At 46.3% G+C, this 25290-nt stretch overlaps 1 protein-coding gene across 8 annotated transcripts in view; it reads left to right on the forward strand.

The window, feature by feature from the left end:
- The window catches only part of LOC141153971 (uncharacterized), an 86244-nt gene that overhangs the window by 56084 nt on the left and 4870 nt on the right, over positions 1 to 25290 (forward strand). For 7 of the 8 annotated variants that reach the window (XM_073639350.1, XM_073639314.1, XM_073639360.1 and 4 more), the window contains 11 exons: positions 4924 to 5238; positions 6153 to 6317; positions 7169 to 7333; positions 7431 to 7646; positions 7966 to 8190; positions 8273 to 8482; positions 20243 to 20443; positions 23225 to 23419; positions 24234 to 24346; positions 24453 to 24550; positions 24640 to 24796. In XM_073639350.1, coding sequence (XP_073495451.1) covers positions 4924 to 5238; positions 6153 to 6317; positions 7169 to 7333; positions 7431 to 7646; positions 7966 to 8190; positions 8273 to 8482; positions 20243 to 20443; positions 23225 to 23419; positions 24234 to 24346; positions 24453 to 24550; positions 24640 to 24796 — 2060 coding nt within the window. The remainder of the gene's footprint in view (positions 1 to 4923; positions 5239 to 6152; positions 6318 to 7168; positions 7334 to 7430; positions 7647 to 7965; positions 8191 to 8272; positions 8483 to 20242; positions 20444 to 23224; positions 23420 to 24233; positions 24347 to 24452; positions 24551 to 24639; positions 24797 to 25290) is intronic. The other variant, XM_073639369.1, reaches the window with a different exon arrangement.

A 25290-nucleotide genomic window follows, 5' to 3' on the forward strand; every position in this document is an offset into this window, starting at 1 on the left:
CTCGACCTGCAAGCCTCCCACCATGCTGGCTCCCCAAGATCCCCCTGCCGCCCAGGACGAGGTAACTCTCCCTCCTCCGGAGTGGGCTGTTGCTATGTCCCAGTCTGTCTCTGACCTCACCAAGGTATCTCAATCTCTGGTGCAGGTCCTAGAACACTTGCCCATGCTATCCACGGCCACCAGTGCTCCGAACGTTCCAACGGACGATTCGCAGGCACCCCTGCCCCCTCCTTCTAAGGGCAGACCGAGGGCACGGACTCACACAAGCTCATCCTCCAGCTCTCCAGACTCCAAATTGCTCCCTGCATCTCACACCTCTTCCCCAGAGGTCGCTCCGGGATCAGACACTGCATCAGATTCTGACTCTGGACCCGACACGGACCAATATTCTATTGTCCAGGACATGGTTGACAGCCTTATGTCGGCCGTCAATCAAACTCTGCATGTTAAAGAGGACGAGAGCCCTTCTCAGGACTACTCCGTTTTCTTCAAGAGAATCAAGCGCCCGGCACGCACCTTTTCTAACCATTCAGAATTTGATGGTGTCTTTCATAAACAATGGAAGCATCCAGAGAAGCGCTTCACTGCAAAGAAACAGTTAGATATACTATACCCCTTTAATCACGACCTCGTCAGCAGATGGACGAAGTCCCCTTCTGTGGATCCTCCTGTCTCTCGGCTAAGACGGTAGTGTCCCTTCCAGACGGTTCTTCCCTCAAGGACACTATGGATAGACAGGTTGAGGCCTTGGCTAAGTCAGCCTTCGAGGCTGCTGGCACCTCCTTTTGTCCTTCCTTCACCTCAACTTGGGTATCAAAAGCAGTCTCCGCATGGGCCAAACAGCTTAGGCAGGGCATCCTCACCGGGGCTTCCCCAGACTATCTGGCTGACCTAGCGAATCAGATCGCCCACGCAGAGAAATATCTCCTCACGGCGTCCCTTGACGCCGCTACCTGTTCAGCCCGCGTCTCCAGCAATATCATCGCTATACGTAGGATTCTTTGGCTAAAGTCTTGGAACGCCGACCCGGCCTCCAAGAAATCACTAACAAATCTCCCTTTTCAGGGCTCCAGACTGTTTGGGTCTAAATTAGACCAGATCATCTCTGATGCCACTGGGGGCAAGAGCAGTTGCCTTCCTCAGCCGAGACCTAATCGCCCTTTTCCTAGAAAACGTTCCCTTCAGTTCCGGTCCTTTCGTCGGTTCGCTCAACCAGGACCCTCCTCTCAACAGGACCGTACCCCAGCACAGCAGGACAAACGTAAGCCTACCTTTAGGCCCACTCCCAACTGCCGCGCAAAGGGTCGCTCTTCCAAGCCCTCTGGATCCCGATCACGATCCAACAGATTTTCCTCAGCATGACGGGTCACTCCCACCTGGGATTTCTCCCAGGGTGGGCGGCCGTCTACTTCTGTTCCGAGACCCTTGGGTATCGGCAATAGAGGATGCCTGGGTCAAGGAGATAGTGACCTCAGGCTACAAGATCGAGTTCAACGCCATACCAGGAACACGATTTCTCAGGTTCCGCCACCCGCATCCATCTCTACTTCCCGTTTTCCTTCAGGCCATTGCCTCCCTTCTGCGCTCAGGAGTTATAGTTCCTGTCCCCCTTCAAGAAAGGTGTTCGGGTTTCTACTCAAATCTTTTCGTCGTTCCAAAAAAGGACGGCTCACTACGTCTGATCCTAGACCTCAAATAACTAAACCGTCAGGTACGCGTACGGCACTTCAGAATGGAGTCCCTCAGGTCGGTAATCGCCTCGATGGAGGCCGGGGAATATCTATGTTCAGTGGACATTCAGGATGCGTATCTTCATATCCCAATCTGCGCACCACATCAGAAGTTCCTTCGATTTGCCTTCCAGAACGCACATTACCAGTTCACTTCTCTCCCCTTCGGGCTTGCCTCTGCCCCGAGGGTTTTCACAAACGTAATGGCGACGGTCATGGCTATTCTACGAGCCAGGGGGATTGTAATTATCCCCTACCTCGAAGACCTAATGATCAAGGGTCCCACGTTCAGGGACTGCCTCCACAGTCTCCAGATCACCCTGAACACGCTTTCTCGGTTAGGCTGGCTGATCAACACAGACAAATCCTCCCTGGTCCCATCTCAGTGCTTAACCTTTCTAGGGATGCAGTTCGACACGACCCATGCCCGGGTCCTTCTCCCGAGGGAGAAGATAAACTCTCTCTGTCGGGAGATTCACCTTCTCTCTGACCCAAGTCCACACCGTCTTCGCCTGTGCATGAGTGTCTTGGGAAAAATGGTGGCAGCTATGGAAGCAGTCTCGTTTGCCCAGTTCCATACCCGGCCTCTTCAACTGGCCCTTCTGTCGGCATGGGATAAGAACCCGTTACCTCTTCATGTGAGAAGGTCATTAATATGGTGGACTCGTCCTTCTTCCTTCAGACCCGGGAGGTCATTCCTACCGCTTCGCTGGCAAGTGGTCATGACCGATGCCAGCCTCATCGATTGGGGGGCAATCTTCCTCCACCACACAGCGCAGGGCTGTTGGAGTCTCCACGAAGCCTCCCTACCGATCAATATATAGGAGATAAGGGCAATTTACCTGGCGTTGCATCACTGGCAGGACATTCTTGCAGGGTTCCCAGTCCGCGTACAATCTGACAACGCCACGGCGGTGGCGTACATAAACCGTCAGGGAAGAACGCGCAACAAGTCCGTCTTGAAAGAGGTGACAAGAGTGCTAGTTTGGGCCGAGAACACTGTTCCGGCAATCTCAGCAGTCCACATTCCGGGGGTCGACAATTGGGCGGCCGACTTCCTCAGTCAGCAGGGCCTTGCCTCAGGAGAATGGTCTCTCCATCCCGATGTGTTCCATCAGATATGCTTACGATGGGGCACGCCGGACGTCGACCTCATGGCGTCTCGGTTAAAGCACAAGGTTCCATCCTTCATAGCCCGGTCCCGCGATCCCCGATCATTTCATGGTCTCAGTTCCAGCTGCCCTATCTTTTTCCCCCTCTACCATTGATCCCTCGGGTCGTCAAAAAGATCAAGACAGAGGGAGTACCGGTAATTCTAATAGCCCCGGATTGGCCCAGACGCGTCTGGTACGCAGATCTAGTAAACCTGCTCGTCGACTCCCCCTGGAGACTACCGGACCGTCCGGACCTCCTCTCTCAGGGACCTATTCTTCATCAGAGTTCTCGTTCTCTGAATTTAATGGCATGGCCGTTGAGGCCTCAGTGTTGAGGAAGGCGGGTTTTGCGGACAACGTCATCCAGACCCTAATTAGTGCCAGGAAACCCGCAACCTTGCGCATATACCACAGAACCTGGAGAGCCTTTTTTCGTCACTGCGAGAAGGATCAGCTAGCTCCCATGTCCTTTTCGCTACCGGTCATTTTGGCCTTCCTTCAGTCTGGCCTGGAGGCGGGACTCTCTCTAAGCACTCTCAAAGGCCAAGTTTCGGCCTTGTCCATTCTATTCCAACGTAACTTGGTTTTCCGTCCTCAGGTCAAGACGTTTCTGCAAGGGGTGGCTCACCTGGCGCCGCCTTATCGCCCCCCGGTGGATCCATGGGACCTTAATATGGTCCTGAGCGTCCTTCAACAGCCCCCATTTGAACCCATTCAGGACATCTCAGCCTCTCTTCTCTCCTGGAAGGTGGCTTTTCTGGTGGCTGTTACCTCTATTAGGAGGGTTGCAGATCTCGCAGCCCTCTCTTGTCGATCTCCTTTTCTGGTCTTCCATCAAGACAAGGTAGTGCTCAGGCCAGTGCCTTCCTTTTTGCCAAAAGTAGTCTCCTCTTTCCACATCAATGAGGACATTGTTTTGCCTTCCTTCTGCCCAGCCCCAGTGCACCCTCGGGAGAAATCCCTGCACAAACTAGATCTGGTCAGAGCTCTACGTGTGTACCTTTCTAGAACGGCTTTCCTTCGGCGTTCGGACGCCCTGTTTGTCATTCCTGAGGGGTGTCGCAAGGGTCTCCCTGCTTCCAAGTCAACCATCGCCAGTTGGATACGTTCGACCACTTTGGAGGCATATCGCGTCTCGGACAAATCTCCCCCACCGGGGGTAAGGGCTCACTCCACCCGGGCGGTGGGGACCTCTTGGGCTGTTCGCCATCAGGCTTCAGCTTCTCAGATCTGTAAGGCCCCAACATGGTCTTCACTCCACACGTTTTCAAGGTTTTACAAGGTCCACACTTATTCATCGGCTGATGCCAGTCTTGGATGGAAGGTTCTGCAGGCAGTGGTTGCCTGCCGTCAGACCTAGTCTTTTTTGTTCTCCCACCCTAGGGACTGCTTTTGGACGTCCCATGGTCCTGTGTCCCCCAATGAAGCGATAAAGAAAGAGGGATTTTTGGTACTCATCGTAAAATCTCTTTCTTGGAGCCTTCATTGGGGGACACAGCACCCTCCCTGATTTTGGGCATAGGTACAGTGGGCCCTGTTGGGCATCTAATTTAGTTTTCACGGTTGTGCCCCGTTGGGCATTGCATAGTTAATTGTTTTAAGTTCCTCCTATTGCTTTAGCCACTAACTGGTGAGCTTGGTGCCTGTAGGCGGGTGTATACTGCGGAGGAGGAGCTTTTTTTCTTTTTTTTGACTAGTGTCAACCTCCTATCGACAACAGCATACACCCATGGTCCTGTGTCCCCCCAATGAATGCTCCAAGATAGAGATTTTACGGTGAGTACCAAAATCCCTCTCTTAGTAGTATGATCGTAATTTTCTCACTAGATTTAGTGAAACTTCTGCAGTTTTCCAGAAACAGATAAGCTTTTGGGGTCCCAGGTACTGAGATCCCACCGGTGTTTATTAGCGGAGCTAAGTCCTCCTTTTAAATCTCGTGGTATTTCCTTGGCTCTTCTTTAACGCAGTATTCCAAAATGTACTGTCATGGATTTTTTTTTTCTCTGAAATCTGACTTTCTTGTTCTGTTAAAATATCAGGCTGAGAAATTAAGAGCGGAAATGCAGCAGCTAAGACATGAGCGTAACCTCTTAACCGATGAACAAGTTAGGAAGACTAACCAATTAAATGAGCTGGAAACTGAGCTCCAACAACTGCAAGAGAAGATGCATCTCAGTGAGGCCTCCACCAAACAAATGAAGGCTGATAACGTTGCAGTACTCGAGCAGCTGCAGCGGTGTGAACTGGACGTGGCGTCTCTTCGCCAAGAACAGGAGCAGTTCCAGCAGTTGCTCCAGAGAGTGCGAAGTGAAAAGGAAAATATATATGGCAGCTTGCAAGATCAAGAAAAAGCAGTAAGTATACCAGCCATCCAAGTTACTACCTCAGTAGTAGAAAATGATCATCTACCATAAATGGACTAAATATGCAATGTTATTTATTCACTTTTATGAATTAAATTGAAAAGTTCACTGGTTGTATATGGAAATTAAGTGAACCTACTAGATATAAGTTATCAAAATTTTACACATTTTTAAATTTGAAATGTTGAAATTTAAATGTAGCTTTTTTTTAAAATACAAACAAACAGTTGCTGGGTTGAGGTATCCCCCATTGAGTGCCCACTCTTAAAGAGGACCATTCACCAGCTTGAGCATGTTAAACTGGCCACATCTTGGCATAGTGGCTGCAGAGCTGACTAAAACTTAGATTTTATTTTTTAATTCTCCTCTCCATTGCGGAGATAGTCTTGTAAAGTTTTCAGGTTATAATTTGTTATAGTTCAACTTGGCGTTACCAGAGATTTGTCTCTGAGGGCGTGTTCTTTTCTCCCCTGCACAACACTGCCTGATTACGATTGGTCAACATCAAGCAGTGGAAGAAGTACACGCCCCCCAGAGACATCTGTGGTAATGTGCAGAGGGAGATGATACAAATTGGGTCCTCCTTAAGTCTTTGCTTTGACCTATTTCTGTGTTTTGCTTGTAGTAGCTTTTTTGAATATAAGAAACCCCTAAATTACATTTCCATAAGTCCACATGCTAATAGTGTGTTCCTTTACAAACGCACTCATTTTAAAACTATGTAAACATGACCTTATGTGGTTGAGTTCGTGCACAATTTCTGCAATGTAGAGAGGAAAGAAATGAAGACTTTTGTGAATTGAGGGAGGCTATACCACATGGTTAAACTGACTCTCGTGCCTTTTCCTCTAAAATCCCAGTTTCTCAGGTGTAAAGACGCAATGTTAACTCTTGATTGTTGTTAGGTTGCACAGGTACAAGATGAATTGATAACCTCTCAGACAAAACTCCAAACTGTGACAAAGGAGCGTGATGAGAGCCATGCGCATCTACTTGAGAAGGTCAATGAAGTAAAAGAAAGGTTACAGGAAATCTCTTCTTTGCAAGAGCAAATACAGCAACTGCATGAGGTAATCTAACACAAGGAACCTGACATGTTGAAGATGCTATAGAATTGGAGGAACTGGAGGAATGATTCAGCATTTTTGTGTGGAAAGTTTCAGTAAACCTTGCATTTTATTCATTGAAATCCCTGGTGTTTGTAGGGATGGCGTCCAATGGGCGGTCCTATTCAGTGATTGACAGCAAACTCTGCATGTACAGTCATACAGGGAAGACTGTCAATCACTGAATAGGACCGCCCATTGGACTCATCCCTACAAACACCAGGGATTTAAATGAATTAAATGCGAGTTATACTGAATCTTTTCCTACAAACCTATATATCATTCTGCTCCGCTTCATACCATGCTGTCTATAGAGCGGACTGAATGTATAACACGACAGGTACACTTTAATTTTTATGCCTTTAAGCAGGTGTTTCATCTAATATACTCAGGACATCCTATCAGTATGTCATATCACTTTATTATTTAGGGAAGTACAACGTCTGGGATCTTGCTGATCCTGGGGAAGATGAGACTTCAGTGGTGCGTTTTCCCTGCACAGGGTGACCAGGGCGCTGCTCTGCAGGCAAAGACTGAAGGAGCCCCCAGTGTTGAATCTGCATTGTGGCTTCTTCATATTTGAGATTGTTGGGTTTCCCAGAGACTTCACTCTCATGATCATATAGCAATTGCATACAATAACAGTGTGCCACCATTTCTTCAGGTTGGAATACCCCATTATAGGTTTGTTTTTAAATTGTATATGTTTTCAGGACAGTGATTCCTAAGTTACTGAGATTTGTTAGAATGACCACATGTAATCTATAATGTTGGATTGTGTTTCTTGTGCTGAATGTTTAATGCTTTTAATCCAGAAGGTGGAAGCAGAGCAGAGGAAGAACTTTGACTTGTTAGAAGAGGTGGATGTCCTGGAGAAAAAAGTCAGAGCTCTGCATCAAATGCAAAATGAGCCTGTGCAAGAAGAGGATGAACTAGCTGAGCGTACTGAAATTCTGGAAGGAAAGAATCAAGAGTGGAAGGTAATAGAACTGGTCAGGTTGTAAGACATTACTTGCTGTGAGTTGGCTGAATTAAATGTGACAATTTTATCTCTAATTTATTTTTCTTTTTTTTAAGGATCTCATGGGTAAAATTTACACAGTTTATTCAGATCATCACAGCTCACTGAGTAACCTCTCTTGCGAACTCCAAAGTATGACCCAAACTCAAAATCAATCCATGAGCGCTATAAAAGAATCCCTCTCATCAACTTCCTCTAGGACGTTTGGAAATCTACAAACTGAACATGTCAAGCTAAATTCTCAAATGCAAATGCTGCTCAATAAGTTTAAGGTATAGTTCTGGTCTGCAATGATTTAAGGGTTGTGCTATGCCAGTCTCGGGAGGTATGGGTTGTGTTATGCCAGTCTCGGGAGATACGGATTTTCCTTGAAGAGATTCAGCCAACACAGATATGGAGTGTTTTGGGCAAAATTCCCTGGGGAAAAGTCTTTTATTTGTGCATTATTCACAGGCAGTCCAGATAGTAGGTTCTATAAAGTCACATCCAGCTTTTACACTGCTGGAATATGTAGGTTACACACTGATCAGCTAAATAAAGTTGGCCTAAAGATTGTTTTTTGGTAACTTTTTTTTTATTTCTTTCCCGTAGGGTCTATATAAGAACGCCGCTGTCGAGGAAACACATTACAGTTCAGTCAAAGACTTTGAGAATGAATTATGTGTTCTGCAAAAGAAAAATGATCAGCTTCTTCTACAGTTCCAATCGCTTGAACAAAGTGGCTCAAAATGGTCAGATACTTTGGCGGAGGAGCTCAAGGACTGCGAAATTGAATTTATAACTGAACTGATATATAAGAAAGACGATGTGATAAAGGTGCGTATGCCACTTGACAACGTTTTACAATTTTCGCTTGGCCACGTTGGGATATTTAATAGTTAATTATTTCCATGTCTAGAATGTTGAAGATGGCTTTTCTGAAGTCAAGGTGCTTCTAAACGGTATGGAAAATGAGCTTAAACAAGAACTGAAATGCAAAGAAGAATTTATTGAATGGCTAAGTGAATTCCAAGGCTTACATTTTGATACCAAAAAGCTCAACGACGGCGTACTTCAAGAGAACAGGCGGATTACTGGAGTAATTCAGAATTTAACCAAGAAACTGAAGGTAAATCTGAATTTTACTAAAATTATCTTTCCAAATATATATATTTTGTAGGGATTCCTCACAAGTCTTCACAAACAAGAAGCAGCCTTTCCTTGGCACAAAGGTGAAAATAAAACAGTCCTCTGTTCAACAGACACAGACTCGCCTCTTTAACGCACAGGCAAGACTCTCCCCAGCAGACTCCATATAAAGCTGGAGACACAGTAGCGTATGGCATTGGAGGCGATAAGCTAATGACCCTCGGCTCCTGCTCTGCTGCAAGTGTGAGCCGAGTGTCAGTGCTCTGTGCTCCGATCCTCTCGCATTTGAGGATCGCAGCACAGCTGCTGAGAATTTAATTTCTCCATCTCCTCTGTTGCTGGCGTCGGCGGGAATTGCCCTGCATTTGTGGGGGAGGGGGTATGCAGTGCGATGTTTCACACCTACCCATAGACTTGTATGGGTGCTTGCGATCCGACTTGCGGTTGCAGTCTCGGCATGCTGCGATTGTTTTTGCATGCCGTATCTGCATGAGAAAATAATCACAGATGTGTGAGCTGCACTATAGGGTAACATTGGGGTGAGTGTAATCTGATTATTATTATTTTTTTTTTTTTATATCTGATTGCACTCATTGCATCGTAAGTGGAAGCGAACCCTAACACAATTTAAGTTTTTTTTATTTATTATTATTATTTTTCCTCCTTCAACACAAAGCCCCCAATGAGGCTGTGTGTGCTGCCTTAAATAGCCAGTTCCAAATCCTGGAATTGGAGATACTGGAACAGCCAATCCCTACGGCTCTAATGGCCTCTCCTAAAACCTGGACCCATTAAAAACTACTCTTGGCACAATACGTGCTGCAGCCTGCTTCTTTGGGTCCTACATCACCAAAGCTTGGCACCTCAGAGCCTTCATTGGGGTACACAGGAGATCGTGGGTGTATGCTGCTGCCACTGGGAGGCTGAATTTGGGCAGAAAAAGTTAGTTCCGCAGCAGCAGAATTCAGCCACCAACTGGCACAAAGCTAATCCGTTAGTGAGAAAGCAGTAGAAGAAGCAGCGAGTGAAGCAAATTCAAACAGGCACAACAAGGGAGGATGCAGTGTCTCCCAATGAAGTTTCCGAGAAATTTTACAGTGGGTACCCAAAATCCTCTTTTATCTATCGCTTCACTGGGGGACACAGGAGACCATAGGACTTCCTAAAGCAGTCCCAAGGGTGGAAAAAAGAACACTCAGAACCATCTAATACTGAGCAGCTACCGCTAACCAAACCTTCATACCCAAGCTCACGTTAGCCGAGGCATAGGTATAGATTTTGGTCTTTCTTAAATACCTTTGCAAGGTTCTACAGTTAGCAGCCTTGCAGAGCTGCAATGCAGAGGCTTGATGGCAAGCAGCCCAGGAAGCCCCCGCTGCACGGATAGAGTGGGCCTTAACCCTAGATGGAGGCCGTGTATTTTGTGCTTGATACGCTTCCAGGATGGCAGAGAGGATCCAATGAGCGATGGTGGCTATAGAGGGAGGAATCCCTCTGCTGTCACCCTCAGGAATCACAAACAAGGAATCTGAGTGTCTGAAAGATGCTGTTCTGGAAAGATGGAGATGTAGAGCTTTAACCCGATCCAATTTGTGCGGGGACTCTTCCCAAGGATGCACTGTCGATGGACAGAAGGATGATAGGACGATGTCCTCATTAAGGTAGAAGGGAGAAGACCACCTTGGGGAGAAAGTAGGGAACAGGTTTCTCACTACTGTGTCCTGATAGAGGAGAAGGAAGGATGAACAGCAGGATGAGGCCGCTAGATCTGAGACGCACCTGATGGAGGTGATCCCCAGGAGGAAGGCAACCTTCCAGGAGAGAGAAATATCCCAAAGGGGGGTGAATCTTGAAGTGCGTTCCGGACCAGATTGAGGTCCCAAGTATCCACACAAGGACAATGGGGAGGAGCCGAATAAGCGACTCCCTGCAAGAAGGTCTTGACCTGGGAGCATGAAGCCGAATTCCTCTGAATTAGGATAGAAAGTACAGAGACCTGACCCTAAAGGGAGCTGAGAGACAGACCTAAATGAAGCAAGCGAGAAGGACATGGGGGTTGTCTTTGCACCCGCGAAAAGGGAGGAATCTGGCTTCCTTGCTTTAATCATGGTCTGAAGAAACTGTCATCTCTTAGGTCAGCTGCTTCAACAGCCATGCAGTTAAATTGAGGGAGGGTGAATTCTGGTGGAAGAGGGGTCCCTGGAATGAAGGTCTGGATGATCTGGTAGTTTCCATGGGGCATCTGCGATGAGGTTAACCACTTCTGTGTAACAAACTCTTCTGGGCTTGGGCTAGTCAGGAGCCATGAGGATGAATGGTACCCCTTCCGCTTTGATCTTCTTGATGAGCCTGGGGTTCATTGGCAGGGGTGGAAATGGATACACAAGGCTTAACTGGCCACAGAAGAACCAGGGCATCGTAGCCGATCGCGAGAGGGTTGACAGACCTGAAAACAAAACGAAGGACCTTGTTGTTCACACTGGATGCCATCTGGTCAATGTCGGGTGTGCCCCACCTTTTGACAGATCTGCCTTAAGACCGATGGGTTCAGGGACCACTTGCCTGAGGAGATGCCCTTGTGGCTTAGAAACACGGCGGCCCAGTAGTCCAATCCAGGAATGTGTACTGCTGCGATCTTTGGCACTTTTTGTTCTGCCCACGCCAGAATACGAGAGACCTCGGACAGGACTGATCTGCTTCAAGTTCCGCCCTGATGATTGATGTACGCGATGGCCTTGGTACTGTCGGACTGGATGTGCGCCGGGCGGCCCACTAGGCAGGGCTGTGGAGTCGGTAAGCCAAACCTCCGACTCCTCAATTTCCATGACACCAACTCCGACTGACTCCCTCATACATGGCTCATGTTCAAGTGACAAATTTACTGTAGCACAGATTCATCTCAGCTAAAAGTCTAAACCCTTAGATCAGGAATAGGACATTTCATAACTTTCCCAAATTCTTATGAAAAAAATATTCCCCACGAACTGCATTGAACTACTGTACCCAATTTATTATATATTTTTAGGAGTTTAGTCGGTCCATTTTTTACGGACTCCAACTCCACCAAAGTGGACACCGACTCAGACTCGACAGCCCTGCCACTAGGAGATCCTGCCCGTGCAGGAGAGCAAGATAGATGTCTCTCAGTTCCAGGATGTTGATGGGAAGTGAGGACTCCTGAGCTTTCCAGTGGCCCTGCACTGTTAACTGATGAAACACTGCCCCCCCCCCCCCCACTCAAGCAGTCTGGTGTCTGTCGTGATGATCTGCCTATTTAAAGGGAGAAATGACTTCCTACGGTAAGTGAGGGACTGTCTTACTGACAGAGAAAGGAGGTTAAGGCACGTGTTGGGAGTGCACGTTGAAGGGAGCGAGAGTGGAACTGCGCAAAAGGCATCGCTTCCATTGAGGCGATCAATATGCCCAGCACGCTCATGCAGACCCGAAGTGGACATGACGATGGGCATCTGAGGGAGCGAATCGCAAGAAGAAAGGAGGAAACAGTTTCTTCATGGAGGAAAACTCTCGCACGGGTAGTATCGAAAATTGTGCTCAGAAAAACTAGGCATTGGGTGGGGATCAGAGACTACTACACCCTGTTGATGAGCCAGCCAAGGCGAGAAAGCGTGTAGAGTCAGCTGCAAGTTCTCGGGACGGGACCTTGATCAGAAGGTCGTCCAGGTAAAAGATGACTAGGATTCACTTGGGACGAAAAAGGGCCATGACTGCCACCATGACTTTCGTGAAGACCCTGGGCCTAGAGGCTAGGCCTAAGGGGGGTGCCGTGAATTGGAAGTGAGAATCCTGAACTTTGAAACCGTGGAATTTTTGGTGTGAAGCACGGGGTGATTGAGAGTGGGGGAGCCCAGGGGAACTCCCAGCTAGACAAACCTGAGCCCCACATATGGGGGGAGGGATGAGGGTCCCTTAGAGGAAGGCTCAGGGAGTCTGTTGTAATACTGTGCCCTAGGGAAGTTGAGCCCAGGAACCCCACCCCCCCGGGGCTGGAGTTGGTGGCAATGACTGGCCGCTCTGCGACCCTCTTGATGTGGTGGGGTCCTGCCGTGTAGACTTGAGAGGCTACAATGTGGATCAGACCAAACTGTTTTCTTTGTTGCCCATAGTCACAAGTAGTGTTGAGCGATACCTTCCGATATCGGGAAATATCGGATCGAACCGATACCGAAAAAGTATCGGATATCGCCGATTCCGATACCGGAAACCAATGCAAGTCAATGGGACAGAAATATCGGAATGAAAATAAACCCTTTCTTTCCTTGTAGGTTAATTCTACATGAAGGAAAACAGCTAAGAATAATGTAGAATGTATTGGGGGAGGTGGGGGAGACAATAAAGGCATAGAGGTTTAGCCCAAATGGAATAGCAGGAATTAATATTTTTTTTTAAGACGTTCTGAGTTACGGAAATATTGACTGTTAAGTATTTTTATATTTTGTCAGATATTTATGTTTCACTACTTCCATGCTCTTCACCTTCTTTTTTACTTCTCCCACACTTTCTCCTTCATCATCCTCAGCATCTTTTTCATCCACTTCTTCTTCACCTTCTTCATCTTCTTCTTCACCTTCTTCGTATTATTCTTTTTTTTTACATTCTTCATATTCTACTTCTTCATATTCTTCTTCTTCATCATATTCTTATTTGTGACAGGCATTCCTGTAGTTGTTATCTATAAAAGGTTGGACATTACACCTTTCGTTCTGCCCGTCACAAAAGATTTACAACAGGATTTGTCCGCGTTCAGTTTGGCCTGCAGCAGCAGGTCTTTTCCAGGGGCACCACGAGGAGGAACGGACTCACCCCCATACACTGCTTAGTCATCTTCTGCTTATAATTTAGATATTATCTTTTGCTCTGATTTTTAGTCTTATGCTTAATCTTCTTCCGCTTTTTGTTCTGCAGCTTCTTGTATTTCTGCTTCTTGGTTTTCTGTCTCTTGTTCTTCTGTATCTTGGTGCTTGTCTTCTCTTCTTTGTCCTCTTGGTCAACTTCTTCAGTGTCATCTTCTTGGTCTTCTTCGGGGTGGTCTTCAGGGTCGTCGTCTTCGGGGGTCCTAGTCTTCGGGGTCCTCGTCTTCTTCGGGTTGGTCTTCTGGGTCCTCATCTTCTTCGGGGTGGTCTTCAGGGTCCTCGTCTTCTTCGGGGTGGTCTTCAGGGTCCTCGTCTTCGGGGTCGTCTTCTTCGGGTTGGTCTTCAGGGTCGTCGTCTTCAGGGTCCTTGTCAGGGAGATCCAGAGTGATTACCAAGAACCATTTCAAAAAGCTTGAACTTGGAAATGTAGCAGAAGGTACAAGAAGGCTGAGGAACTACCGAGGACCAGCGCACGGTACTGGAACCCGGATGGGTAGCAGAAGGTATAAGAGCCAATGGAACTGCCGAAGACCAGCTGACGGTACTGGAACTCGGTTACTAAGCAGGAGGTACCTGTGCCAGAAAGCACTACCAAGGACCAGCAGACGTTGGTGGAACTTGGATACCGAGAAGGAGGCACCTAATCCAAAGGCACTGCCGAGAACCAGCTGACGGTACTGGAACCCGGATGGGTAGCAGAAGGTACCCATGTAAAAAAAAGTTTCAAGGCCGCGAGCCGGCCGCAGTTACCAAAACCCACAGTCCTACCGGGGGTGCTTGTCCTATTGGCACTATGGAACCAGCCTTAATTGCCAGATCCAGCAGCCCACATAGGAATCACCTAAACTGCAGGCACCATAGAGTCGGCTAACCCGACCGCAACAGGACAACGCATTGGAGGCAAAGTGACGTTGACACTACCCGGAAACAGCTGGCGTGCTGGAACCAGGCTGGGCAGGAGGGAGTACCCGTGCCAAAGACACTGCTAGGAAACAGCTGGCGGTGCTGGAACCCAGGGAGAATACTGAAAACAGAGGAGCCAGAGGCGTAATTGGAGCAACTTTAAAATCTGTAGTAGTGTGAATGTGGACAGAGCAGGAGAATTTGCCGAACACACAGCTGGGGAACAGCTGACGTTACTGAACCCCAATAACACGGCAGCAAGAATTGACTGTGCAGACGGCACTTCCGAGCGCCAACTGGCGGTGTTGGAGCTCAGGGATTACAGTTCAGGTAGTAGAAACATGAACACAACAGGAGACCTGGATACTGTTGCCAACCAATTATTTATTCTGGAAGAGGACTGGCAAATTCATGAGAGATCCAGGCCTTGTTCATTTTGAGAAAAGTAAGCCGGTCAATGTTATCGGAGGATAGTCGCATGCGACGGTCTGTTAGTACACCACCTGCGGCACTAAAGACGCGTTCCGATAATACACTAGCAGCAGGGCAAGCTAGCACCTCCAATGCATACTGACTAAGCTCTGGCCATGTATCCAGCTTACAGACCCAAAACTTGAAGGGAAAAGAGCCGTCTGGGAGTACACTAAGAGGGCAAGACATGTAGTCTGTCACCATCTAACGGAAACGTTGCCTCCTGCTGACTGGAGCCGTCTGTGATGGTGTAGACATTTGTGGCGGCGGGGACACAAAACTTTGCCACATTTCGGCCATACTGGTCTTGCTTTGTGCTGAGGCGCTGCTTCTGCTCCCTCTTTGTGCAGAGCTTCCTCCACTGCCTCGACGCACTGAGCTGCTTTGTAAAGCACTAGCAGCACTGCTCTCGGTTGGAATGGAGAACATGATGGAATGCACCAGTGCGTCTTGGTACTCCCGCATTTTACGCTCCCGGTTCAACGGTGTTATGAGGCTTTGTAAGTTGTCCCGGTAGCGAGGATCTAGGAGGGTGGACACCCAATAATCAGCCGTGTTGAGAATGTGGGCGATGCGGCGGTCGTTTCTCAGGCACTGCAGCATGAAATCAACCATGTGCTGCAGACTGCCAACTGGCCAAGAAACGCTGTCCCCTGCTTGAGGCGTGATCTCTGCCTGCTCTGCATCACCCCACCCTCGCTCTAGATACTGACTACTAGAGCATTGTGTACCTCCCTCCTCTGGACAGATGTCTTCCTCATCCATTGACTCCTCCTTATCCTCCTCACAAAGTGTCCCCTGCCTAGGCCTTTGTGAGGAACCACGTTGCGCAGACTGTAGAGAAGCAGATGGCATTTGTGACTCCTCATCCTCCACCTCTTCCAAAACCTCGTCCCTTAGTGCTTGCAGTGTTTTTTCAAGCAGGCAGATAAGGGGGATAGTCATGCTGACTAGTGCATCATCTGCACTCGCCATCCGCATGGAATAATCGAAGGCACGCAAAACGTGGCAAATGTCCTTCATAGAGGCCCACTCGGTGGTGAAGTGTGAATGGCGCGCACTGCGACTTGTTTGCGCCTGCTGCAGCTGGTACTCCATTACTGCTGCCTGCTGCTCACACAACCTCTCCAACATATGTAACGTTGAATTCCACCTGGTGGGTAGGTCACATATGATGCGATGTTCCGGAAGACGTAATCGGCGCTGCAGAGCTGCAATGCGTGATCTTGCATTGCTGGAACGCCGCAAGTGAGCGCACGCTATGCGGACCTTGTGAAGTAGTGCATCAAGATCCGGATAGTCCCTCAAAAAACTCTGCACGACCAAGTTGAGCACATGTGCCAGACATGGGATGTGAGTGAGGTTGCCTAGGCCCGGAGCTACCACCAGATTTCGGCCATTGTCACACACTACCATGCCTGGCTGGAGATTCGCTGGCACAAACCACACGTCGCTTTGCTGCTTGATGGCATTCCAGAGCTCCTGCGCTGTGTGGCTTCGATTCCCCAAATAAATTAATTTTAATACGGCCTGTTGACTTTTGGCCACGGCTGTGCTCATATCGGTCATCAGTTCACGGGTCGATGTGGAGGTAGACCGTGACGGCTCCTGCAGCGCTGATTCAGAGGAATTGGAATATGAGGAGGAGTCAGTGTACAGACTGGATTCCTGCAATCCTTGGAGTTGGCAGAACACGTACAGCGCCACTCTCAAGATCTGTACCCGGCTCCACAACATTTACCCAATGGGCAGTGAAAGAAAGGTATCGTCCCTGTCCATGCTTACTGGTCCACGCATCGGTGGTCAGGTAGGTGGACCTTGCTACTGACGGCGTTTTGTAGCGCATGTTTAATTTTTCCCTCCACATGATGTTGCAGGGCAGGGATGGCTTGCCTGCTGAAATAAAAGCGGCTGGGCACGTTGTATTGTGGGACTGCCAATGCCATATAGTTACGGAATGTGTCAGTCTCCACCAGCCTGAATGATAGCATTTCAAGGGCCAGTAGTTTAGCAATGCCAACATTCAGAGCCTGTGCTCGGGGGTGGTTTGCCGAGTATGGGCGCCTTTTCTCCCATGCCTGTGCTAACGATGGCTGTAGACTGGCCTGGGAGTGTGAGGATGACTGGGAAAGTGGTGCTGTGGGTGGAATTACACTGTGTCTCTGTACAACAGTGCCAGAGATTCTTCCTTGGCGATCCTGTGAGGAAGCCGAACCAGCTGTGTGTGAGCTGGAGGAAGAGGCTACAACACGAGCTGAAGAGGTGGTAGATGGCGCTGTGGGTTGGCCTAGGTCTTCAGTGTGTTTTTGTAACTCCACCACGTGCTTGGTCCGCACATGTTTCCACATATTTGTGGTATTGAGGTTGCTGACACTTTTCCCTCTTTTCACCTTCTGATTACACAGCTTGCATTTGACAAAGCAAATGTCATCTGCAACTGTGTCAAAAAAGGACCAGGCACTGCAAGTCTTGGGAGCTCCCGCTTTGGATTTTGGAAGAGCCATGCTCCTAATGGGTGCCGAAGTGGAGGCTACAGGCAACCAAGTCTGCCCCCTCCCTCTCCCTCCTTTTTGGGCTGTTCGGGGAATCTCTTCCTCAGAGCTGCTCCCACCACCTTCCTGTCCCTCACGCCATGATGGGTCAAGGACCTCATCATCTACACCACCCTCTTCAAACAACTGCTTCTCCTGGGTAGTCTCGACAGCACAGTACGCACCAGAAAGTGGCACCTGAGTCTCATCATCAGATGTGTACTGAGGTGTGCTGCTGACCATAGGCACTGGCCCACCCGCCTCTTCAGATTCAGAGAGACAAAACGGTTGCGCATCACTGCATACTACCTCTTCTTCAAATTCTCGAATTCTGCTTGGCTGGCCCCCTCTTTCCAAGCCAAGAGATTCAGAGAACAGAAGTAGAGATGGCTCCTGTCCAGGGCTCTCTGACTGCCTGGGCAATTTGGCAGGTGGTGAAGAGACAGATGGGTGCTCTTCAGTGCTCAGGACCTGAGAGGATCTGGAACTAATTGAAGTCGATGCGTTAGCTGCCATCCATCCGACAACGGCTTCAATTTGGTCCTCCCGCAGCAGTGGGGTACGGCTAGCTCCTACAAAGCTGCGCATAAAGGACTGTTCCCTGGTAAAACTGGGGGATGCTGAGTCACTGGTGCCCGCAGCAGGCACAGAATCCCCACATCCTCTCCCTGCAGGCACAGAATCCCCACGTCCTCTCCCTGCAGAAACTCCACGCCCACGACCACATGACTTACTCCCTGCCTTCTTCATCTTGGTAGACTGATAATGATAGGCAGAAAAGTACTAAGGGCTTAGTGTGCTTATTCCTGAACAGCTGCTAACAGGTATAAGAAATACTAATTTTATAAAGTGTGGACTAGACTTTAATATGAGCTAATGTGGCCTACACAACTGTAAAGTGGAGTGTTTGGTGAACTTTATTTAGGGTTTTTTTGTCACAAAAAGACACTGGATGTGCCTAAAGATGTAATACCAATAGTATCACAAACTTTTTGTAGCTATTACAATGTAGGAAGGTAACCTACAATGCAATAGATGAGGCTACAAAAAATAGGCTAATACTAATCTGGCTGGGGCTGCAGGGCACAATGCTGCAGAAAGGCTCCTCTATCTACTCCTATATAGTATGTTTGGAACCAATGTAGCTGAATACGGATGGAACCACCACACTAATAGGAGAAATCAGGAAAAATTATGAATTGGCAAAAAAGGACAATGTATGAGGCAGTGACACACACTGAGTGCACTACAACCAGACGTGGCTGAAGCACACACTACAGGGTGAGCTGCACTTACACACAGAGACCTTGCAGAAAGCGGTGAACAGCATAGAGAACTGCAAGGCACAGCGATTTATAAAGTAGCTTGGGTAAAGCAGAATAGAGCAAATAGGTAGTTAAAACTGTCCCTCAGAACAACAGCGTCCTATCCCTAACTGAATTCACAGCAGAGTGAGCTCAAAATGGCGGCAGCGGCTTTTATAGTGCATCATGACATCATTTCAGCAGCCAATCACAGCCATGCCATTCGTTAAGATGCCTACATGCCTAACAGGATGTGCCCACACTTCTTAGGATCCTCATTGGCTGAATAAAATGAAAATGGCTCATTGCATTATGGGAACTTCCGATTCCGGTATACGATATTGCAAAAGTATCGGAATTAAGTATCGGAATTCCGATACCGCGAATATCGGCCGATACCCGATATTTCATTATCGGAATGCTCAACACTAGTCACAAGCTGAATCTGAATCTGAATTGGAAAGGGGAAAAGATTAATACAACACAAAAAAGCTCTAAGGTAGAAACTGGTATAGAGAGATGGATGGAGAGCTAGAGATATAGACTGACAATAAGAATCACTTACTACGCTTTGGCATGCCTCACCTCCAAAGTGTAATGACCTTACGACCCCAAATATCAATACTAAAACCTGTCCCCTAAATAAAAAATGTTGGCTTTGTGAACTAAAAAATAAGTTATAATTCTTGGTGAATTTGCGTGTTTTTTTTGCTTTTTTTTTCCCCTTCCTTTCTTCCAAATTGGAAAGCTGTTAAAGTTAACTAGTTGCCAATGAATGGTGATGAGTATGCTAGTCTTAAGTGCTAGGAAGTTGCCACATCATGATGAGCATACTTGTCTTGCTAAAGGCACCGTCAGTGCTAGCCCATACAATCAAAAAGGGTAGGCAACCACATACACAGTAGCAATCCTTCTTAATGGTGGTGAAAATGTCAAATTTAAAAAGTTTTGTATGAAATAAAATACCTGATCTATTACCTCCCACCGCCAATGAATAAATCTTTATTTAAATGGGGCTTATGACACAATATACACATAATGTATCACAGACCGAACACTGTACAAAAGATCATTTAGCTTTTTTGCCAAAATTTTGCATAATTTATGATCAATGTGGAAGTACTAAATGCGGCACTTCTCGAGTAGTGGGAGGAAGATATTGACCCCATTGAGGAGGGCCACTTGCAGGAAATTTTAACGTACCACAACATTCTTTGAAGCTCACAGGTTATTGCACTTTTATCTATTACATCAGGCATACAACTCCTCTCCCCCACCCCCAAATTTTATTTAGGGCTGTATCTGTATTCGCTGTGTCCCAAGTGCACAGAAGACAGACATCTTACATAGGTTATGGCCATGTGTGAACATGGAGACCTTATGGAGAGGGGTGCTGGCTATAGAAAGCAGCTTTCTTGGTCAAGGTAACCTCTTCTCCCTTCTAATATGTCCTGGGATAGAGAAGCATAGACATGTGGTCTAGAGCAGCTTTACATGGCAAGGAAACTAATTGCACAGCACTGGCTCAGACTGCACTGACAACTTCAGAATTTGTTAATAAAACATATTGGCAATTTGTCATGGAGAGGGAAATACTGTATAGCTAAAAACAAATACTGAGTCCAAGTTTTAAAGAAATTCTCATGTATTTTATTTACAGATAATTGCTCAGTCTAAAACAAAGCAAGACACCATGCAGTACCTCAATACTCTGAAAACAGACTTGCATGAAAAGAAAGCAAAAAATCTGGATTTGATGCAAAGGATGCAGAAAATTGCCCCATCTGGTGATTGTAGCATGCTAGAGGAGGAAAACGCACGTTTGCGTGAAACACTGAAAAATGTTCAGGGGGAATTAAAGGTATAGTATTTCTAATCACTAGTAAAAAAGAAGTCCTACCTAGACCCTGCTTGTGCTAGCCTTTACTGGACAGTGCATGGGTTAATATGTCATCAATGTTTATAGGTTGTTCACTTTTCCTGACCCTACACCATAGATGGCCTCAACACTCATATTAGTGAAATCTTATGCTAATCCATTTATATTATACAGAATAGTTGTATACTGGCATGTATTCCCTCCCTTTTCTAATAGAAGCTACATTTAATTTTGCTTGGAACTTAAAATATAAATGTGGGTTGGGTAGGAGTATGGGATTCTGGAGAGTAGTGCAGCAAGAGAACATAAAACACACCAGATTTCAGTGTTCTGAGCAACAATCCTTAGGGTTTGTTCACACGTGTTTTTCCATGGGGAAAATAAACTTCAATGTTTTACTGTACCAGCAAAGTGAGAGGATTTCTGAAATCTCATGCACATGCTGCTTTTTTTTTTTTTTGTCAACTTTCAATGTGTTTGCAGCGGTTTTCACCTATTTAAATGAATGAAAAGAAATGGGTGACGAATGCACTTGTATTTTATGCAGTGTTTTTCCTGCCATCATGCCAAACACTATGTTGTAAACACTGAAGTGTGTACATCCCCCTCTAACTCTTTGGCATGTCATATTGGAAGCATTAGTTATCTGGTTTATTAAGCCGGTCGGCCACTTTTTCTTAGAGCACATCTCTATTTAATCAGTATAGAGTATGTGCTTGGCATGCTATAAATGAGGTTATTAATGGTTGTCTGAGGAATGTTCAGCCATGCACTTGGACACGTAAATCATCAAGATCCACTGCTGCCAGCTTCCATTGCATTGCCAACCAATGACATCCCAGATGTGCTCGATGAGAGACAAGTCTGGAGACGCTGCGGGCCATGGTAGCATGTTTAGGCCATTCTGGCTGCTCAAAGGAACACTAGATACATACAGCCTGGCGTTGTCGTATTGGAAAATTGGCCGTGCCGCAGGTTCTACGATTGACCCATTCTGTAATGCAAGTGATATTTGAAATGGGATTTACTATATCAAACCTATGGCATCAGTGTCTACACAAACCATCAGGAGGCGTTTGCAGGTGGATTCATAACTGGCTTAGTGATCGGACTCAAAGGGTGGTTGTAAATGGCTTCACATCCAGCTGGATGAATGTCTCAAGTGGGGTACCACAGGGCTCCGTCCTGGGACCTGTATTGTTCAAAACCTTTATCAATGATTTAGATGAAGGAATTTAGGGTAAACTGATTAAATTTGCTGATGACACAAAGCTAGGAGGGATAGCTAATACTAGAGAAGAGAGAGAGAGGATTCAAAAAGACCTAAATAAACTGGAGCAGTGGGCAGCAACCAACAGAATGGTTTTTAACAGGGAAAAATGCAAAGTACTACATCTGGGCAATAAAAATGAAAAAAGCATATACAGAATGGGAGGAATAGAGCTAAGCAACAGTACATGTGAAAAAGACTTGGGTATACTAATAGATCATAGACTGAACATGAGTCAACAGTGTGATGCAGCAGCAAAAAAGGCAAATACAATTCTGGGATGTATTAACAGAAGCATACAGTCTAGATCACGTGAAGTCATTATCGGTCTTTACTCCTCTTTAGTCAGACCTCATCTGGAATACTGTGTACAGTTTTGGGCACCACATTTTAAAAGACATAGACAAACTGGAGCAAGTTCAGAGAAGAGCGACCAGAATGGTGACTGGTCTGCAAACCATGTCCTATGAGGAACGGTTGCAGGATTTGGGAATGTTTAGCTTGCAAAAAAGAAGACTGAGAGGAGACTTAATAGCTGTCTACAAATATGTCAAGGGCTGTCACATTGTAGAAGGATCATCTTTATTCTCATTTGCACAAGGAAAGACTAGAAGCAATGGGATGAAACTAAATGGGAGGAGACACAGATTAGATATTAGAAAAAACTTTTTGACAGTTAGGGTGATTAATGAGTGGAACAGGCTGCCACGAGAGGTGGTGAGTTCCCCTTCAATGGACGTCTTCAAACAGAGGCTGGACAGACATCTGTCTGAGATGATTTAGTGAATCCTGCTTTGAGCAGGGGGTTGGACCAGATGACCCAGGAGGTCCCTTCCAACTCTACCATTCTATGATTCTATGCACGACATTGGGCTACGAGCCATAAATCCAGCTATAGATGTACCATTGGCCTTACGTCACTGCTCTCAGAGGCCATCATAGTGCAGAGCAAGACGGCAATGAAGGCTGAATGTATGTCTATCCTCTTCGGCGATGAGTCCTGCTTTTGCCCTTGACACAATGATAGCTGGAAATGAGTTAGGAGACTACAGGAGCAATGCCATGAAGGTGCTATGTTCTTAGCAATTTGAATGTTGAGTGTAGGTAGCAGGTAGTCCTCCCTATTTTTGAGCGGTCTGTAAAGTTACAATTATCGTATTAAATTAGTATCAATTACACATTGATACTTTCCATATGGCTACTTCTATAAGGTTACTAATTGAGTTTCCATTATATTTCACTCATTATAATTCAAATGAAGTGGTATTTCTAATTATCTTCTAATGTGGTTAACTATTTTGTAGAACTGCATTATTACACTAATCTTCATTCTGCTCACTTGCCTGTATAAGGAATCATAGGGACTTTGCATTGTGAGTGGTTCTTTTCCAGTGTATAGTTTACAAGCGTGGCAAACTAAATCATGCCTGCCAATATCATTTGTGGGTGCCCTAGAGATGATATTTTTTGTTGGGGTTTTACTGAAAATGCAGGGCCGGATCCAGGACTTAGAAAAGCAGCTGAGTGCAGTCGAAGCAGATGCAAAACAAAAAGAACAAAGGGCGCTACTGCTCGAAGACAAGCTGCGCTCCAACGTCGCAGAGTCAGAGCTTTATGAGCTGCAAGTTATTGTGAAAGAAAAAGAGCAGCTTCTCCAGGCAGCACAGAAGGAAATACAGATGCTCCAGGTAATATCTACATTACCGGAATATATTTTAATAGCTGCTTTATTAACTATTGCTTAGCTGTATTGTTAGAGGTACAAATTATAAGCAAACTGATGAGCTCTAAGATTGGGCTCATATAAGGAGAGTAAGACCTAGTTTTCCTTAGAGGTTGTCCACTACTTTTAACATTGATCCATGGGATAAGTCATCAATGTCTGATCGGTGGGGGTGCAATATCCGGCACCTTCGCCAATCAGCCGTTCTCGGTGGCGGCCGAAAGTGCACAATTTACGAAGCTGCTCCATCTACTGATTGTGGCTGTGGCCAGGTTCTCTACATCTGCCTCCTATTCCAATCAACAAGGGGCAGAAGTGCAGTACTTGACTGTGGACCCTATCAGTAGACTGAGCAGCTACGTAACTGACCACTTCCAGGCGGCACCAAGAACAGTTGATTGGCAAGGGTGTCTGGTGTCGCACCCCCTGCAATAAGACATTGATGACCTATCCTAAGGATAAGTCATCAATGTTAAATTAGTGGACAGCCTCTTTACAGAAATGAATCCTGCTGTGCAGCAGTGGTATAATTACTGCATGCCCACTGTGTAGTGAAGGAAGAGGCTGCAGGGAGAATAGAGCTTTGTTTTATCCTGGCAGCCTCCCTTTCAGTTAGACTAATGCACTTTTATAAAATGCTGTTTACCTGCAGCATATAATGCTAATCTGCAGCTAAATGGTGGGAGTTTTCAGGTATCCTTTAATTCTGCTTCATCCATCTTTAGACCTCTGAGAAAAGTTAATACAGTTGTGGGTTGTATTTTTTTTTTTTTCATAAGGGAAAGATCTCCAAAGGTGCAGCACCATACAAAGATGAAATAGAAAGCCTCAAATCCCGAGTCGTCTTGTTGGAGATGGACCGGTTGAAAGTTTTAAAATCTGCAGAACAGCAGTAAGGATATTAATACATTTTGATGTGTTGGTTGTACATATATATTTTTATTAAATACCCTTTCACTTTCAATAAGTTGAACTAAATATGTGTGAATGTTCTCTAGAATATCCTCTTTAAAAGTTTCTGTTGATGATAAAGAAACGCGCTTACGAAAGTTAAAGGAAGAGCTCAGACGAACCCAAAAGGACACAGATGCTTCCAGTAAGTAGGCAGAGCTTGATCCTTGTTGCGGCCATGGCTTTATAATGCTTGAAACAAGTGCAATATTCTAACACAGGTTTTTCCCTCAGTTTGTTCTACCAGTTCAGTTTACCCTCAATACCCTCTGACATGTGGGGGTGGAAGTGGCATTGTGCAGAGCACGGCTATGCTAATGCTTCAGTCACAAAATGCCGCATTAAAGAGAGAAATTGGACAGTACAAGAAAAAAGTCCATCAGCTTTCAAGGTATGGCTGCTATATCTCATGCTCCTTAATCTACCCGTTAGAAGTCTGGTAGGAGTTGGGAACTTGTTCTCCAACCATGGATCAGAAGTGTTTCTAAACTGCACAAAAAGATATCTCCTCCAATAACAGCAACAAAAACCAGCAGGTCCTTCTTAGAATGCATTATATACAAAGGCAGTGCCACAGGAAGAAGCACTAATACAACTGATATGGTCAGACTCCTGATGTGCACTTCCTTCTTTCAATAAGACTAAAGCTGTTGGCCATATCTATTTCAAACCCAATGATTTTGGTGGGATTAGCCGACCATCTAATATTTATGGGGTCCTCCAGACTCTACCTGTATGGCAGTGTCTTACTCCCCTCTTCCTCGTAAATGCATGGGCACTTAGCTGAGCTGTGTGGGAGAAGCCTGGAGAGATGGCCAACAATTATCTAATATTAATATGGAACTCCCAACTTTTCCCTGGCAGTAGATGTCAATGAAGATGATG

The sequence above is a fragment of the Phyllobates terribilis genome, unplaced genomic scaffold, assembly GCF_046119375.1.
Source record: "Phyllobates terribilis strain yellow unplaced genomic scaffold, ASM4611937v1 Scaffold_1__5_contigs__length_1240528914, whole genome shotgun sequence".
NCBI lineage: Eukaryota > Metazoa > Chordata > Amphibia > Anura > Dendrobatidae > Phyllobates > Phyllobates terribilis.